Raw genomic sequence first — 15,553 nt, 5'->3', positions numbered from 1 at the left:
GGCACGGAGTTGGTAGCTCTGTCGCAACTGGTGCCTTTTTGCAAGTGTGTATGTAAGGTTCCTGAAGTTTTTGACACAGGCTGCCAACTTCTTGAGGCTTTGATGCTTCGCTTCAAACCTCATGGACCAGAAATGTCTAAGAGGTCCCACCTCGCGCACAAACCTAGCATAATGCACCATGAAGTGAAGCTTAGGGGTAACTGCACCAGGCCCGTACCTGTCAGTGAGCTCGTTAAAAAATGTCTGCACAAGCATTTCCAAGTAGACAAGCCGTGCAGATGTCATTTCCGATGCAAATACAATGTCAACAATTTCCCGGAATTTCAAAAGCAATTCCCAATCCTCATTTTCTTTTGGAACTCTCGCTCCAAAGATCAAGGGAAAAAACCTTATCAAGCACCACTTGGTAGCAGCAGTTCCCATTAAAACAGATTTGCTATTGATGAATGCCGGGTTGATCGGTGGGGGCTTGTTTTTCAGATCATTTGCTCCATACTTGAATGAAGACAGCTCCTCAAGGTCTTGCTTGCACAGTAAGCCACTGGAAAGGAGAGATTTCAAAACATGTCGAAGGATGCAATCTATTCCTCCTTCCAAAATGTCATGCATAATGTCTGGTGGTAATTGCCGGGTAATGTCGAAGTATGGCAACTGCAAAAGGGGCGAGACCTCATTTACGCCATACAAAGTCCTGTTAGCAGGGTTCACTGCGATTGCTTCAAGCTGTGACTGGTGGCTGCGTAATATGCGTGGCTGGCACATCATTTCACAGGTTTTTTCTGGCAAATGTTTCACAGATACCATGCAGAATCTGCAGACTCGCCCACGGCTGAAACAACAAGTGAATCCGCCCAAGTGGTTCAGGGAAAGGTTGTCTCCACAGAAGCCGAACACGATGACTGTGGCCCTTGTCTCCTGTCCTTCTAAGCCAATGGTGTGGCCTTCTGCGTACAACTTGTTTAGGTCTTCGAGTAATGGCTGTAGTACATTGCTGAGGCCGTACTTTTTCACATAAACATAGCGAACAAGCAGAACCAAATATATGCTCTCAAGTTTCGATCTATGCTTGACATGAAGGTTCAACAAGCTGCAGTATACAGCGAGTAACTTGTGCTTTCCTCGTTTTGCTCCCAGAGGATTTACAACTTCAATTTCGTCAGTATAAAACAAAAGAAGTATTGTGTGTGTTCTGCTTTCTGGAATCACATCTTGAAGGTGCTCTCTGTACACCGCACCATCAGTATAGTCTTTATACACAGACGGCGTCGTGTTCTCACGCTTTGGTGTTTTCAAGTGGGCTGCAATGTCGGGGAATTCACAAAGTGCACTGAGCAGCTTGGGCAAACGTACATAATGGTACTTTGCTATGCCGTCCAAAAGCTGTTCCTCAGGAGGAACAAAAGGAAAATTCGCTTCCACATATTGCTCACGCCTGTACTTGTTCTTTAAGTCACTAAAGAGGTCAGACATAAATGAGCAGCTTAGCAATTGTTGTAGTGCTGTTGTGTTTGTTTTTGCTGCACGTTCAACCTCCTTGCCATAGGCCTTCAGCACCAGCTCAAACACCAGCTGCAATTCAGAAAACACCTTCTCAGCCGCTGTGTGTGGCAAGCTGTGCTCTTCAGTGAAAAAGAAAAAGAAGTTGCACAGGGTCGATTTTGCCTGGTCCAAAAAGCTGCTAAATCTGTCTTGTTGGACTGTTGTCTTCTGAGCTGAACAAACATTCGCCGAAGGTCGTTCTTTCTGGCGGTGACCGCTACCATAGTCCGCTGTGTCAGCCCAGTCCATTTCATGTGGGACAGGCTCGTCGTCGTCCAGTTCTGAATTTTCTCTGTTTGCTTTCTCGGTGCATCCGTGTCTCAAAGTGCTGCCGTTTTCTTCAAGCACATCTCGGTGGCGGCGATATAGATGCGATCTGTATGATGAAAAATTCGAGTACGTGCTCGCGCAGCCTCCTATGCCGCAGAAAACATTTAAGTTTGGCTCTGCACTGTGAACTAATCCAATGTGCGTGACAACTTTCGTCAGCTGGAACGAAAAGAATGGGCACCTCGGGCAGTACTTCGCGTCCATCGTTGTAGTCGCAAGCCAAAAGACCGCAAAGAGACCCCGCAAACGCGGTGTGCCAATTGCCAGAAAGCCGTAGTTCCTGCATATACATCGGAATCACATCGCATTAGGCGCAGTTGCCACCAACGGCCAGGGACACGAATAGACACGAACAGCCTCCTAGCGATAAAGCCGCTATGCATGTTTGTTGTTGTTTTGCCCTTTCATCATAATAATCAAATTCACTAGGCGCTAGAGCACCTAAGTCGCATTTAGTATAACTAAGTATATTTGGTGTAATTTTATTTTGCAATAACCTTAGCAATTGGAGTGTCACGTTGTGCAAACTAAGCTGGCGAAGCCAAGCCAAGTCACCACAGTGCTCAGCCAAATTGAGAAGGGCGCATACTGCCAGTTGCTGCACGTGCTCGAGGAACTCTACTTCGCGTCTCACTCAGCAACGTTCATTAATTTCGCAGTAGTACATATACGTACGTCACCATGACGAGCAAGTGCCTAGTAACGTTCCGGGAAAGGAATTTTGTTTTGCCCTTTGATGGGACGCTTACACGGCGCGGGCTGGTTGAGCGCGTGGGAGACCATGAGCTGTTCCGCGGCATCGACGTTGCCACCCTCATCTTCACGGTGAGTAATTGTGTAAACTTATCTACGTGGTAGCTCCGTGACAAGTCAGTTGCCGTTCTCGGGTTCTTTTGGGGACTGGTGCTTGTAGGCAGGTGCTTATTACATCCACGCGTGTAAATGTGTGTACCTTACTTATGCCTCGCGCTTTTGTTCACAGTGAATTACGTAGTGCGTTGACAGTTTGCGTGTAATGTAAAGTTTAAAGCAATATCTCGGCATGCATGTGCTTCCCTATGCGTCATGCTCTAAAAATCTCCCTTTCCATAAGGTTCTCGTGTCACAACAAAGGTCGGCGAATATTAAAAATGCACACCGGAGCGCGCCGCTTAACACTAAGGCAGCTGTATAGAGCATTTTTCACATATTAATGCTTTATTTCAGTCGCGAGGTACAGGCCTGTCTAGAGCGCTGGAGCGGTGTAGTGCGGAGCAAAGTGAAATCTTCACTCAACCGCTGTCAATGCTGCTTCGCACCAGCGCAAGCATTATCTCTACGACCAAATACCAGCGTGAAAATTCCACTTATTTAGTGCGATATGCAGGCATTCCTGTGCTCTAGACAGACGTGCTGACGACTGCACTCGAAATACCCGAGGTAGAGGGAAGTGTTGCTGGTGTTGCAGTATTTTATGGTCGTTGCTCTTCTAAATTGTCAGGTCCTGAATTGAGTGCGTAGCCCGTTGATTGAGGTCTCGTAATGCGATGCAGCAAGCATGCCAACATTCTCCGGAAAATAATGTGACACACTCATTTTGAATAGTTTAACTTTACATGGTTAGCTATTTTAGTATCATTCTCGTGTTTCCACAGATGTTCGAAGAAGATTTTAATGTCTTTGTTGACATACCTGAAGACTTTGAAATTCGGGACAGGGCAAAAATCAAAGTCTCCGAGGATTGCCAGGTTCGGTGAGTACATTTTCTTACCAGTATTAACCATTATTTTGTATATTTCAAATAATGCTGGAGGAGCATCATGCAGCAAGGAGGAGTGTCCAATTTATGTCTTCCACTGCAATCAATGGCAATCATAGTAGAAATGTATGGAAATGTTGGCCACAGTCTGTGCTCACTGTGTAGTATGCTCTTCTCTTCTTTTCTTATTTTAACCTGGCACTTTAGGATTGCGGATGTTCTTGACGAGCCCCAGCAAGCGGAGCAATCCCGTGTCACTGCCACATACAGCCTCACATACAGCCTGCCAGCTGTACCAAATGACATCAAATTCAGTATAGAGCGCCACCAAAGTGGACAATACTTCAGAGCACGGAGCAGAGTTGTCCAATGGCTCTATCATGACCTCTGCTTATACACCATGTAAGTTATTTGCAAGACTTTTGGACCATGTAGGGCAATGTGGAGATAACTTGGGCTACAAACTTGCGTGGCCATAAGCCATTTTAACGAGAAAGCATGAAGGAGCTCGTGGCGCAGAAAATCCTGTGTCGGCATTAGTAGACATGAGCAAGAAATTTGAATTTGTTGAAAAGGTGGCTATGTCACACATAGAGCGACGGACTTGAAAAGTGAATGAAATTAGAAAACTGGTGATTAGAAGGTTGCAATGTGCCTGGAACATCATTAGGCCATCCAGACATATAAACTGATCCATCGTATAAAAACCAGCGCTTACAAACACGGACAGAGGACGAGACGAAACGAACTGAAGGCTTTTCAGTTTGTTTCGTCTCGTCCTTTGTCTGTGTTTGTAAGCGCTGGTTTGTATTTGGTGAATCATTGCCAAATCGCCCAATCCTCAGTTCTGCATATGAAGTGGATGAGTTGCCCCGAAAGGAAAATTGCGGTTAGTTGAGAATCGAATCCGTGACCCTTGGGTTGCGAGTCAGACATGCTATTGGTATGTCATGTAGGAATGTTCAAAGGACTTGGTTAAAGAGGGCTGTAAATGTGTGTGGTTTAGTCTTTCACATATTGATTTTGAAAGAGCAAGCAATGTCCTTGCTTATGTGAGCAAGGGGAACTGCTGTCACGTCGTAAACTTAAAGGCAGAGCTTATGTGTCCTCCCACGTCTTGCACCTAAGACACTGACTGCATCTGAAACTAAAATGTCTATGTGAGCCTACAAAAGAACATCCTCACTGTGTACTGCCTTACACGTTTGTCTTAACTGTGCTAGGTACCCTGGCAAGCTGTACAATGAGGCTGCGCAAGCTCTGGTGTCCAGGTACCCAAACCTGGCTGACTCATCTGGCACCGGCTATGTAAGTAGGCAGCTGAAGCCCTTCAAACTAATCTTGTAGGGACAGCAGACTTTCTTAAATTAACAGGGCGGCCTAGGTGTTCTGAGTATAATAATAATGTCTTCTCTATTTATCAGTGGTAGCCGTACCATTTTCAATGACTCTGTTTTGGGCGCCACTGATAGAGTCATTCACACCACAGTGCATGCTGCTGGCATGGCTGGCTGATTCTCTTTCATAAAATACTATCTCCCAAAAACAATGGGATAAAAAATTGTTCAGATATTTCCTGTGGTACGTCGCTAGTGAGCAGGTCCTCTTTCCCTCTTGCTGCAGTAGCGGGGCAGTCATGAGTAATACTTGTTGGGGGGCTAGTTGGTGCATGTTTCCAGAAGATGGTTGTAGCGCCGAAAAAGACAGCAAATTTGGCACACAATTTGAAGCATGTGGCAACAAAATATAAGGTTCCTGTGGTTTTTTTTACCCCAAAGAAACTGGCTGGCTTGTGCGTTAAAACTGATCCCAACAAGGTAAACAAGATTGATTGTAAAAAGAAGCATGCAGCTCCGCTTGTTAAATGTGCCGTGGGAGTCGTATATCAGATTCCTCTCACATGCGGAAAGCACATTGGACAACCCGGCCGCTGTAATAACGACCAATTAGTGGAACATAATCGGGATTTACAAAATGCACTGGTTCTCATCTGCCACATCATTATAAAGCCTGCAGAGAAGAAAGGAAGATTAAGTGTGTGGCAAGGCTGAAAGAAGCAAAGGTGTTAAACAAGTAAGGACCAGACAGCCCGTGATCTGTTGCCGGCCTTCTATATTAAAAGAAACTGTAGCGATTGTGTTAGTGCCCCATCTATCTCCATTTAAAAGAATGAAACTGCTTTTTTAGATACACGGGCGTGAGATATGTGTGTGCCTAACCTATCTTTTATCCAGTTTTTTTGTAAAACCCTCGCGCGCATGTGTGGTTCTTGCTACCCATCTTGATTTGTCCTTATATTCATTCGCATTCGCGGTGAATAAATAGTTGGAAGTTGTGCCTGTCCCGTCTTGCTTGCTATGTGTTGTCTTTTTCGGTGCTACAGCCGTCTTCTGGAGGTAGTCATGAAGACTGTCGAATAGGACGGTGTATTAAAGGGTTGTACGAGAGAGCTTGATAATCCTGGCCCAGCTTGTCTGTTTGGCATTTGAATCGAAAGGCCATTGGTTGGCCTAGTTATTAGAGAACTCCAAGTGATCAAAATTAATCCAGAAACTCCACTGTGGTGCCCATCGTAGCTGATGTGTCGTTTCAGGACATTAAAACAACAAAAAAGTTCGCCTCACAGTGAAAAGATAATTGGAAAACAAAGCTTGAATTACTGGAAAGGAACTCTATGCTGCAAATTTGGTAATGTGCACGCTACCATAAAAAACTGATGTCGGCGAGAGATCAGTGTGGGTCCTTTAGTGTTTTTATGCTATCAAAAATGTGCTGCAATAAAATATGGAGCAATATCTATAGCTTCTCATGAGGTATTGTTATGTCCATGGGTGTTTACTGGTAGCTTGTGATCAACACCATCACTGTTAGCATGTATTTAATTGTACTGTGATTGCTTTTGTCAGTGCAAGTAGTAATGCTTGCATTGTGTGGGATCTTTTAAACACAGGACTCTTGGCGAGAAGCTCTCCGCTTCAAGGCAAAATAAGAGCGGAGAAAAATCCGTATCCAGCAGAATGATGGGGCAGATTCTCCACCGTCAAAAAAAACGATGAAAGATGGGAAAGTGGCCACGGTTGGCGGAAGTGCCCTGCAGCGTGTTTCGAGGCCGTCTGTGGTATGCATTTGGATTTCATGTAGTCCTTGTGCTGAAGACAGCCTGGTGTGCAGTGTGAAGTAGGCTCCTTTTGCTTGCAGGCAACTGCACCAGACGGGGAGGATGAAGACAGTATTGCTGGCCACATCGAAGGAATGAAGTCGGCAGTAGAAAAAGCTCGGCCAGACATGGCTTACATAATAGATTGTATGCGCCGAACATTTCCGACCCGAAGGAAGTGGATTGGATCCGAGGATCCATCAGTGGAAGTGGCAATAGAGAAATTTCCAGCATTGGCCATGAGCTCAATCGTAAGTTCAGTAACTAGACCATCAGTTAGCGAAGCAAGGAAAAAGAAATTTTCCTTTTCTTTTCCTCTTTTGTCTTTCTTTCTTTTAATCCTTTCCTTTCTTGATTTCAGTTGCGGTGCCTGCACTTTGCATTCCATCTTAGTGGAGGCGAAATACAAAAGTGTGGATATGCTGTGTGACGTCAGTGCATGTTTAAGGACCTCAGATGGTCTAAATTGTCTGGAGCCTTTCACTACGGCATCCCTTATGGCCTGAATCGTCTTGGGACGTTAAACCCGCTAAAGCAATTAGGCGGAAGTGGTCTATATGTGCAGAAAATTCAGCTCAAATTTATTTCTCTTTGCCTCAGTGGAGACCTGATTGAATGGCTCGCACTGTTTGAATTTCAGAATACACCTAGGGTTGGTTCAGTGTAGCATGCCCTGATTCCACATTCTGGTCTTTTTGTTTTTGTTGCTCGACTTCTGCTGTTTAGTCGTTTATTTATTGCACGGTTCTTGTTATGTGCTTCAAGTTGGTACTACCGGTGTTTGCTGGTGACAGCTGTTACATGGTGGACACTGAAGGGAAATATCGAACTAAGCAAGACAGTCAGGATATTCGTCAGGGACCGTACTTATACTTTCGATGCACTGAATAGTACCTGCATTGCAGAGAAAATCCACACAATGAGAGTCCAAAGATCATTCCACATTTAAGCGGAGATGCCACAGGAAAAAAAAAACAATTTTAAATGGTCCACCCAGAGCAGTGAAATTTTGTGTGCTTATTACTGCTTTTCTGCTCTTTTCAGGACACTAATTAGTTCTCTTGTAGTGCGCACTTTTGCTCAGTGTTGCTAACAGGCCTCAAAAAACAATTTGTGTAGGTTTCATCTTACTTGAACCTGGTTATAACTAGAAAAAGCATTCGCGGGTGGTCCAACTCGCTCATCCATGGTAGATGAAGGCGGCAGACACAACCATTTTGTTGCAGCTTCTAATCACATGATCACCATGACGTCACACATGGTGGTGACGCCACCAAAGGCCAAAGGTTCTTTGCGACGGCAACTATTCCCTGTTGAATCGCTCCGTAACCAGCCAACTTGGGCTCTCTCCTTACTGGTGGCAGTGCTCGTCAAAGCCATCTACCGGTTGCGTGCCTTAATTCTCAGCCACTGTGCCACTCTGCGGGTAGTGTTATAAAAGCTCGGAGGGCCTATATAACACTACTAGGAAAGTTGGAGCCAGGGGAATTTCCGAGTTGTACCTGGAGTAGTAGAGCTTTTGCTCTAAAAAGGCCCTTTTGTGCGCATGCTTTCTCATAGAAAATGTTCACTGGGAACTACCAGCGGTAGCTTATTGTATAGCTTACTAACTATAGAATGCAGGGAAATAGCCCTGATGTGGTCATGGAAGTTCCTGGTGTGAAAAAAAATTGTGATGTTATTGTTATGTTTTTTGGAACTCATTACTGTTGAATCGTTTCTATACACTTGCATTGGAGATACTGCAATTCTTAGGCGACATCTGAAGCTACACATTGTAAAGGACACATTTGCCAAGTTTCAGTGCGATACGAAAAGTGCAAGTACCAAAAATTATGGGCAGACTTCGAAAATTTGCACCCAGGATCTTCTGTAAGTCTCCATTCCATATCACTGTGAAACGTCGCAGATGTGTTCTGTAGAATGTGTATGTGTAACTTGCAAATATCTATTCAGAATTTCAATATCTCTGCTGCAAGTTTAGAGAGGCTTCAAACTACACTAAGTAATGATTCTGAAAAACAAAAGGGTAACATCATCACAATTTATTTTTCCCATACTAGAAAAACTTTCATGACCAAATTTGAGCTAGTTTCCGGCATTCTACAATTATTAATCCGCAAAATTAGCTGTTGCTCTTGGTACCCAGTGAAAATTTTCAATGTGAAATCGTGCACAAAAGGACCTTTGTTTTAATCTTGTTAGTAACACTGAGCTAAAAGTAATCCTTCTACAAGGAAACTAATTATTGTTCTGAAAAAGGTAGAAAAAAAGAGTATAAGTGCAGTTTCATTGTTCTAGGTAGATTAGTTAAAAAAGATTTATTTTAGTAGCTTCTCTCGTTAAAGTCCCCACGGAAAATGAAGCACAGTGACAATATTTGTATGATGCATTTGTAATGGAGCTCTACGGCCAATGAGAGGTGCCACCTGCCTGCCGGGGGCAGTGGTGCATCTCTTAAAGGGACACTGAGACGAGCCCTATAAATTTTTTTTAGCAAAATCTGATAGTTCGGCATTTCATGGCTTTGTTTCCACTTGTCCGGGAGCGAAAGATGCATTTATTTCAAAGAAATTTCGATTCGAAGTTGAAAAAGTTTATCCCGCTGCTCTGATTCAAACTCGAGAACTCTTATTACGTCAAGGAGAACTCTTATGACGTCACATGACGTAGAGACGTGAAACGTGACGTAAACGGAGACTCCGTGATTTCTGGCTGCTAGCAGTGCGGTCTAGCAGCCGCCGAAATGAAAGCTACTGTCGCCGCACGTTGAAGGTATCTATCGGGAGTCGCTACCGTCAATTCGTTTACGTTTGCACTGGCGTCTTGTCAGCGTTGCGATGAATCCCGTTCCCGAACCCAACGACGTAGTTCTCGCAAAAACTCCGGCCTGCATTTCAGCGACCTCAGCCCCTACAGAGTGTGCGATGCTTTTGAGCGAGCACGGTTAGGTTAGGCGCCGGAGGGTCGTTTACCCCTTCCTCAGTGAGCAACCGTTGCAAACTAAATAATAAATATCGTAACCCCAGTGCGGGGAGTCTCGAGGGGCCAGGACAAGGTCGGCGCCTTGCGCCCATCGGAGGCTGGCTAGGGCTTTGGGGCCAACGGATTGCAATTCCTTGAATGGCGCGATTGCACGGTGCAGCAGGTGGCGTCGAGGTCTCCCGCAGTTGCAAGGGCCAGGTTATTTATTTATTTTTTTTCCACAAAAAATGGATGGGTGCTCAAGGGCTATTGCATTTAAAGTTGGCGGCTTGAAACTAAAGCCAGCGCACGACGCTTCAACGGCTTCCGCTAGATCCAACGGGTCCACTGGATCGGTCTCTCTCGCCCACTTGCATGTACCTTCATATGTGTACTGTGAATGGATTAAATTAGCTGAGAGCTCGAAAAGAACAGCTCCACCCAACTACCGAAGCTATTGAATTACGTCACAACGCGCACCTCGCCGCGGAGTTGAACAAGTCTAGTCTGGTCGGGCCGGCGGCGGCTGGTGCACTCGGCGCGAAATAGAAACATGCTCCAAGTCTCCCCGCCAGTGCGGTCAGAGTGCGCCGAAGCCGCCGAACGCGTCGGCGGTCAAGCGCAGTTGGAGTATAGAGGGTCTCGCTTTGGTCGATGTGACGTCGCCTTGCAGCACGCGCGCGCGTTACGCCGGAGCATAAACGCGCCTTAGCAGAGCCTGCGCTTAGCTGCTAACCAATGTATTCGGTGGCGGCATCTATGGGAGCCACTGAACCCCCCACCCACGCACTGAATAAAAAAAATCCTGTGCCGAAGATCGGAATCGAACCAGGGCATTTGGCGTTTGAGGCGGAGACGCTACCACAATGGCTCAAGGTACTACCATCAATAAAGGCGCATCTAGTGAATGCACTCTTACAATGCAGAAATATCCGCACTTTCGCTACGTATATCCTGGCCTAACAAAGCTAGGCCATCAGCAATTTTTCTGAACTGCCTTGTACCTTGTCTCCCGTCCCTAACAAACGATTTCCATTAAGTAGTTCGATGTTGACTGGCACAGCTAGGAACGTTTCGTCGGGTGTGTGTGCGAAGACACAAGTGCTGCCTTGTACGATCACCGACCATCGTGCCATCATATTTTTTCATCGACCGTGGCGATCATCTGACAAGCGTTCACAGGCTCCTTCGAAGGTTAACTAGCACTTGAAGTGGCACTTGGAGTTCCTCTGCTGTTCGGCGCTTGTAAATCGAGGCGCGTCAAAAACAAAACCACGGGGCACGCAAAGCTCATAGACGCGCGAAGCGCCATAAATCGAAACTCTCCTGGCCGCCTGTGGCGCCACCATGCATCGGTTTTCTTTGCTTCCAACATTCATGTTGTCATTTGTCTGCCTTCCTTGGGTGATAAAAGTCCACTATCGGTTTTAAAACAAAACTTACTTCAATATTGAACCGCGCAACCTGCCTTTGTCAGCCTCAGAGATTCGCGGCCCCATGTACGAACGAAAATTCCTCCAAGGTGGCGTCTCTTGTCCTATGACGTCACCACGCTTGCGCTTGCGAGATTGACCTGTGGCGGCGATACCTGTATTTTGTTGTTGCTATTTTCTACCTTACAAGTGCTTTGTTTTCAGTAAGAGCGGCGTTTTTATAATCAGGAGCTGGTATTCTATCGATACAAGCCAAGTTCAATTTCTCCTCGGTGTCCCTTTATCTGCTGCAGTGCGCAGCCATGAGTGGCATGAGAACTCAATACGATCTGTGAGACTAAAGCAGGGAATGGCTGAATATGTATGCTTTGCTTTACGATTGTATGGTAATGCTTTCGCACTCATGCACATAAGTGGTCTCTGCCGAATTCTTTCTTTGCTTGGGAGCTATGTAAGCAGCCTGCAAATTTCTTTTCGTGAACTTCGTAACATGGCAAACTGGGTGTTATACCTGTGCTTCCATGTTTTATTCTGTCCTAAAGCAACCAATGTGCTACAGTTCTTCATTACTGTTATTTTATGCTCGTATTCTCCATTTGTAGGCCCAGCTGGAGTTTGAGCTGATCACAAGCGTGCCAGTCTTGGAACGGCTTGAAGAGGCCCTTCAGCGCACAAAAGAAAAAAATGTGCATGCAGCTCGAAAGAAGCGTCACCTGGAAGGCTTCCTTGAAGACTTCGATGCCCGCATGGATGGCACTTCGGAAGCTGCAGTATATGGTACACATATTATACTGTATATTGTCGGCATATATATAGCTTATCGTATCCACTTGTGTAGGGGCTCCACTCTTGTAGACTGACAGACTGAGGATATTACATGAAAGTGGAATATTCCCACAGTTTTTTCGGCCACAGTGGAACCCAGTTCATGCATCACCCATTTCTGTGACGGCCACAGATAAATACTTTCCCTATTTTGAGTGCATCGGTAAGGCCCAGGCATGTGTAGCAATGAGCAATGTAAGCTTTCCAGTCGCGCTTTTGTTCCTTGCAAAGTGCATTGGAAAGAATATGTCATTAAGAGTGATATAGCCTAGAGTACTATGAATGTTGCACTATGGTTTGAATGTCCGAGCTAGGAAATGCTACCGAAGTCATTTAAATGCTTACTGCTCATAGAAAACCTGTGCTGAAGTTTGTTGTGTCGACCACTTCATTGCAATACGCAGCTTAGCAGTGCTCATAGTGCTTCCTACCTGCCCTTATTGCATGAGCTTCCACTCATTGTGAAGGCCACACTAGGCGAGCATCACTAATTTGGTCTGCAGGGACTGCCTTCTGTGGCTATGCTGAGCAGGAAAGGGAAAGACGGGTCTTTGTTTAGTGAAGTCTGGAGAACTGAGGAGCAAGTGTCATTCTGCAGCAGAATAAAGTCCCGAAGAGAACGGGGACTAGGGGGATCAGCTCGCATAATAAATCCCCCCGCCCTTTTTTTTATGAGCCACGCAAACAATTCTTAGATATGGCTGAACCAGGCCCTAGCTCTCTCTCGCTCACCTCATCAACTGCGCACTTTAAGCGGGATTCACTCGAGAGAGGATTCTACCCCTATCGAGCGGGGAGGTGTGTACACATCACCAGAACTTGACGTCCTTGGGCGCCAGCCCAGGGGTGCCTGGTTTCTGGGATATGGGTCCTTTTGCTTGGCCAGCACAAAAGCTTCCTCGGTTGGAGGGGGTAAGCGGTCATTTTGTTGTAGTTTTGGGCCATAATATTATTATAAGAGAATTTTGTTTCTACAGGTCTGGGAATATTCACTACAAGCACAGGAGCTGCTTTCTCGTGCTTCGGCACACTCTAATATAGTCAAGCAAGCTATTGACAGCTTGTCTCGAATCTGCTCTTTTGAGGTCACGTAATCACGCATTTAAGTTTTAACAAGCTAGTTGAAACGGTTGTTGTTAGCTGGGTTCCCCTGTGCGGTTATCACTTCATGCTGAGGCAGTTTTCTAAAAAAAAAGAAATGGTGCATATTGTGGAAGCAATGCAAAGAGGAAAAAACGATGCAGCTAAACTCGAAATACCATATGCACATAAGGTTGCTCATGAAAAAGAAAATAGCTGACAGACATGGTATATAAGTTGTGTTTGCTGCTGCTCAAAAGCTCGCCCAAATTTTGTTGCACATTTTGTGCTATGGAAGAAAAAAAGGGCCAAAAAGTTTGTGCCATGTTGCAGCAGGGTTGTTTATGAAATTCTGTTGACCTGTGGGAAGGCCCATGTAGGCTAACGAGGCACCTACGTTTGTGGTCGTTAACATGTACAGAAGCACATTTATTACAGCATTGTGGCCACGGATGCATGTGGTAAAGATTTAGCACCAAAAATTTGTTGGAAGCTTATGCATAAAAAAAAGGAAATGCACTAGCGAAGTATCTGTACAGCTCTTAAAAGCCAAATTGTGGATCTTGAAATTGTATGCATGAATGCATACTGTTTACAGCTGTTCATTCTGCATGTGTGTTGTTTTTTTATATTTCCTCACCTGAAAAACAAATTGCATAAAGCAGATAAAGTGGGCAATGTGTGATGCCTGTTTGTCTTGCGCTGGCGCTTTACTACTACTTGAAACTATGAACCATCTTGCCTGACAGCAAGCTCCGCTACTACTTTACATTCTGCCTGAACTATTGTTCTTGGCTTATGTCTAGTTAACCCCAAATTGGCAGCTATCACTTCAAGAATGTGTTTGATATACAGGGCTATTGCTTAATTTGTTATGCCTTCTAGTCTGAAATGTAGCAGCGCATTGCTTGGGTAGTTAGTGTGGTGCACCTTTTATTTTAGTTATCTCCAGTGCAGCCATTCTGGGATGACAACGCACTTTCGTTGATGCCTCTTGAAGGCACTAATATAGTCTGCATGCAGTAAAAAGTTGGCTGGAGCAGGACCTTGGGACTGAAGCATATTGTAACAAGCAATAAAGATCAGAATTTATTTTTCATTTAATTTTGGTGCTCTTTTTATGTCTCCATGTTTCATGTCACTGTATTTAAAATTCATTCGCCACTCTTTCAGAGACAACAGTCACGGCAGCAGTATGCCTGTTGCCAAGCATGGTGAAGGAAAGAGTGGAGACTTTCGTCCGCCCATTTGTAAGTTTTTAAAACCGCATGTGTGAGCAGCGATGTTTTTTGGGATGCTGGGGGCATGCAGTTCTTTTTTCTCCTTGAGAATGCATTTGACATTACTTTTGTTTCTTAAACAAGTTAAACAAATATACTGTGTCAGACTGAAGAAAACAAATACACAGTATTTGATATAATAACATAGCTTTGGATACTAGCCTTCATATTCTTGTTACATGGACATTTTCAGAGGCTATGTAGTCCAGAGGCTTAGAAATTCTCAGTTGCTATCGAACTCGAATCAGGTGTGCTGCTACAGTAAACTCTATCACCATTGAAGGATTCCATCTCGCACTGAGGCATAGTGGCGTCACTATCGCAGCCAGTCATTGTTCAGGCATCCAAGCAATTGACTTATAAATGACCTGCAGAGCAGCTGACTTGGTTTGAATGCAACATTTTTGCATAGGTGGCCTATTTAGCTAATTAGCTCTAGTAAGCCACCTTTTAATATGCATTAAGCATTGTGGAGGGACAAGCTTGCAAATGCTTCCTTTACATGCAAGGCTGGAGGTGTCTGAACTTGAGATTTCTCGAATGATTTGCAAAACACTCTTTTCTAACACTTGCGTGTGCGTTTGTTTTTTTACAGGATCCTGCAGCTGTGCACTATATACCAACTGTAGTGCACAACGGAGGCATTCTCACAACGACAGATTTTTCTGTTTGCCTTGAGAAGATTTGCATCAAGGAGACAAGCCTGCTGGCGGCAGTTGCAACCCAGATGGCCTTGTACTGGGCATTTAATATAGTTTTCGATAAAAAAGCACAGCGGTCATTTGACTTGCTGTGCAGGCTCATCAATGTTGACAGTGGCCTACGGCCAACTCCACTTGTGCGTTTGGCACAAACTGTTATGGGAAAGTAAGTGAGTGAGTGAAAACCCCGCCGAGTATCCTAAGGGCCCTTTTGCTGACTCTGCCCTGTGTATAGTTTTTGCACGTTTCTTTCGAATCTGTTAGTATGTTGAGTGGGCTACCGGTTCTGTAGCCTTCTGCTGCCGCCAGCGCGACGGCAATTTCCTCGGCCTCCGCTGCGCCCGCGACTTTTGCTGCGGCGCTCGTTAGCATTCTTCCTTTGCTGTCTACGACTACCAGTGCGGCTGCGTGTTCTGACCCGCACGGGTAGACGGCAGCGTCCGTGTATACTGTGTTTTCTTCCGAGGCTAGCGTTTTCTCTACGTACTCCGCCCTAGCCTTGCGTC

At 45.2% G+C, this 15,553-nt stretch overlaps 1 protein-coding gene across 1 annotated transcript; it reads left to right on the top strand.

Annotated features, from left to right (window-relative positions):
• The first annotated feature begins 2,442 nt into the window (after positions 1–2,442).
• On the top strand, positions 2,443–15,217 carry LOC144125119 (uncharacterized). Its single transcript, XM_077658227.1, has 7 exons — positions 2,443–2,694; positions 3,504–3,601; positions 3,815–4,009; positions 4,831–4,915; positions 11,764–11,938; positions 14,240–14,316; positions 14,942–15,217. The coding sequence occupies exons 1-7, from the start codon at positions 2,551–2,553 to the stop codon at positions 15,215–15,217; spliced, it is 1,050 nt and encodes a 349-aa protein (XP_077514353.1). The 5' UTR covers positions 2,443–2,550.
• The last annotated feature ends 336 nt before the right edge of the window (positions 15,218–15,553 follow it).

The sequence above is a fragment of the Amblyomma americanum genome, chromosome 1, assembly GCF_052857255.1.
Source record: "Amblyomma americanum isolate KBUSLIRL-KWMA chromosome 1, ASM5285725v1, whole genome shotgun sequence".
Lineage (NCBI taxonomy): Eukaryota > Metazoa > Arthropoda > Arachnida > Ixodida > Ixodidae > Amblyomma > Amblyomma americanum.
This window is presented reverse-complemented; position numbering and strand designations above follow the sequence as displayed.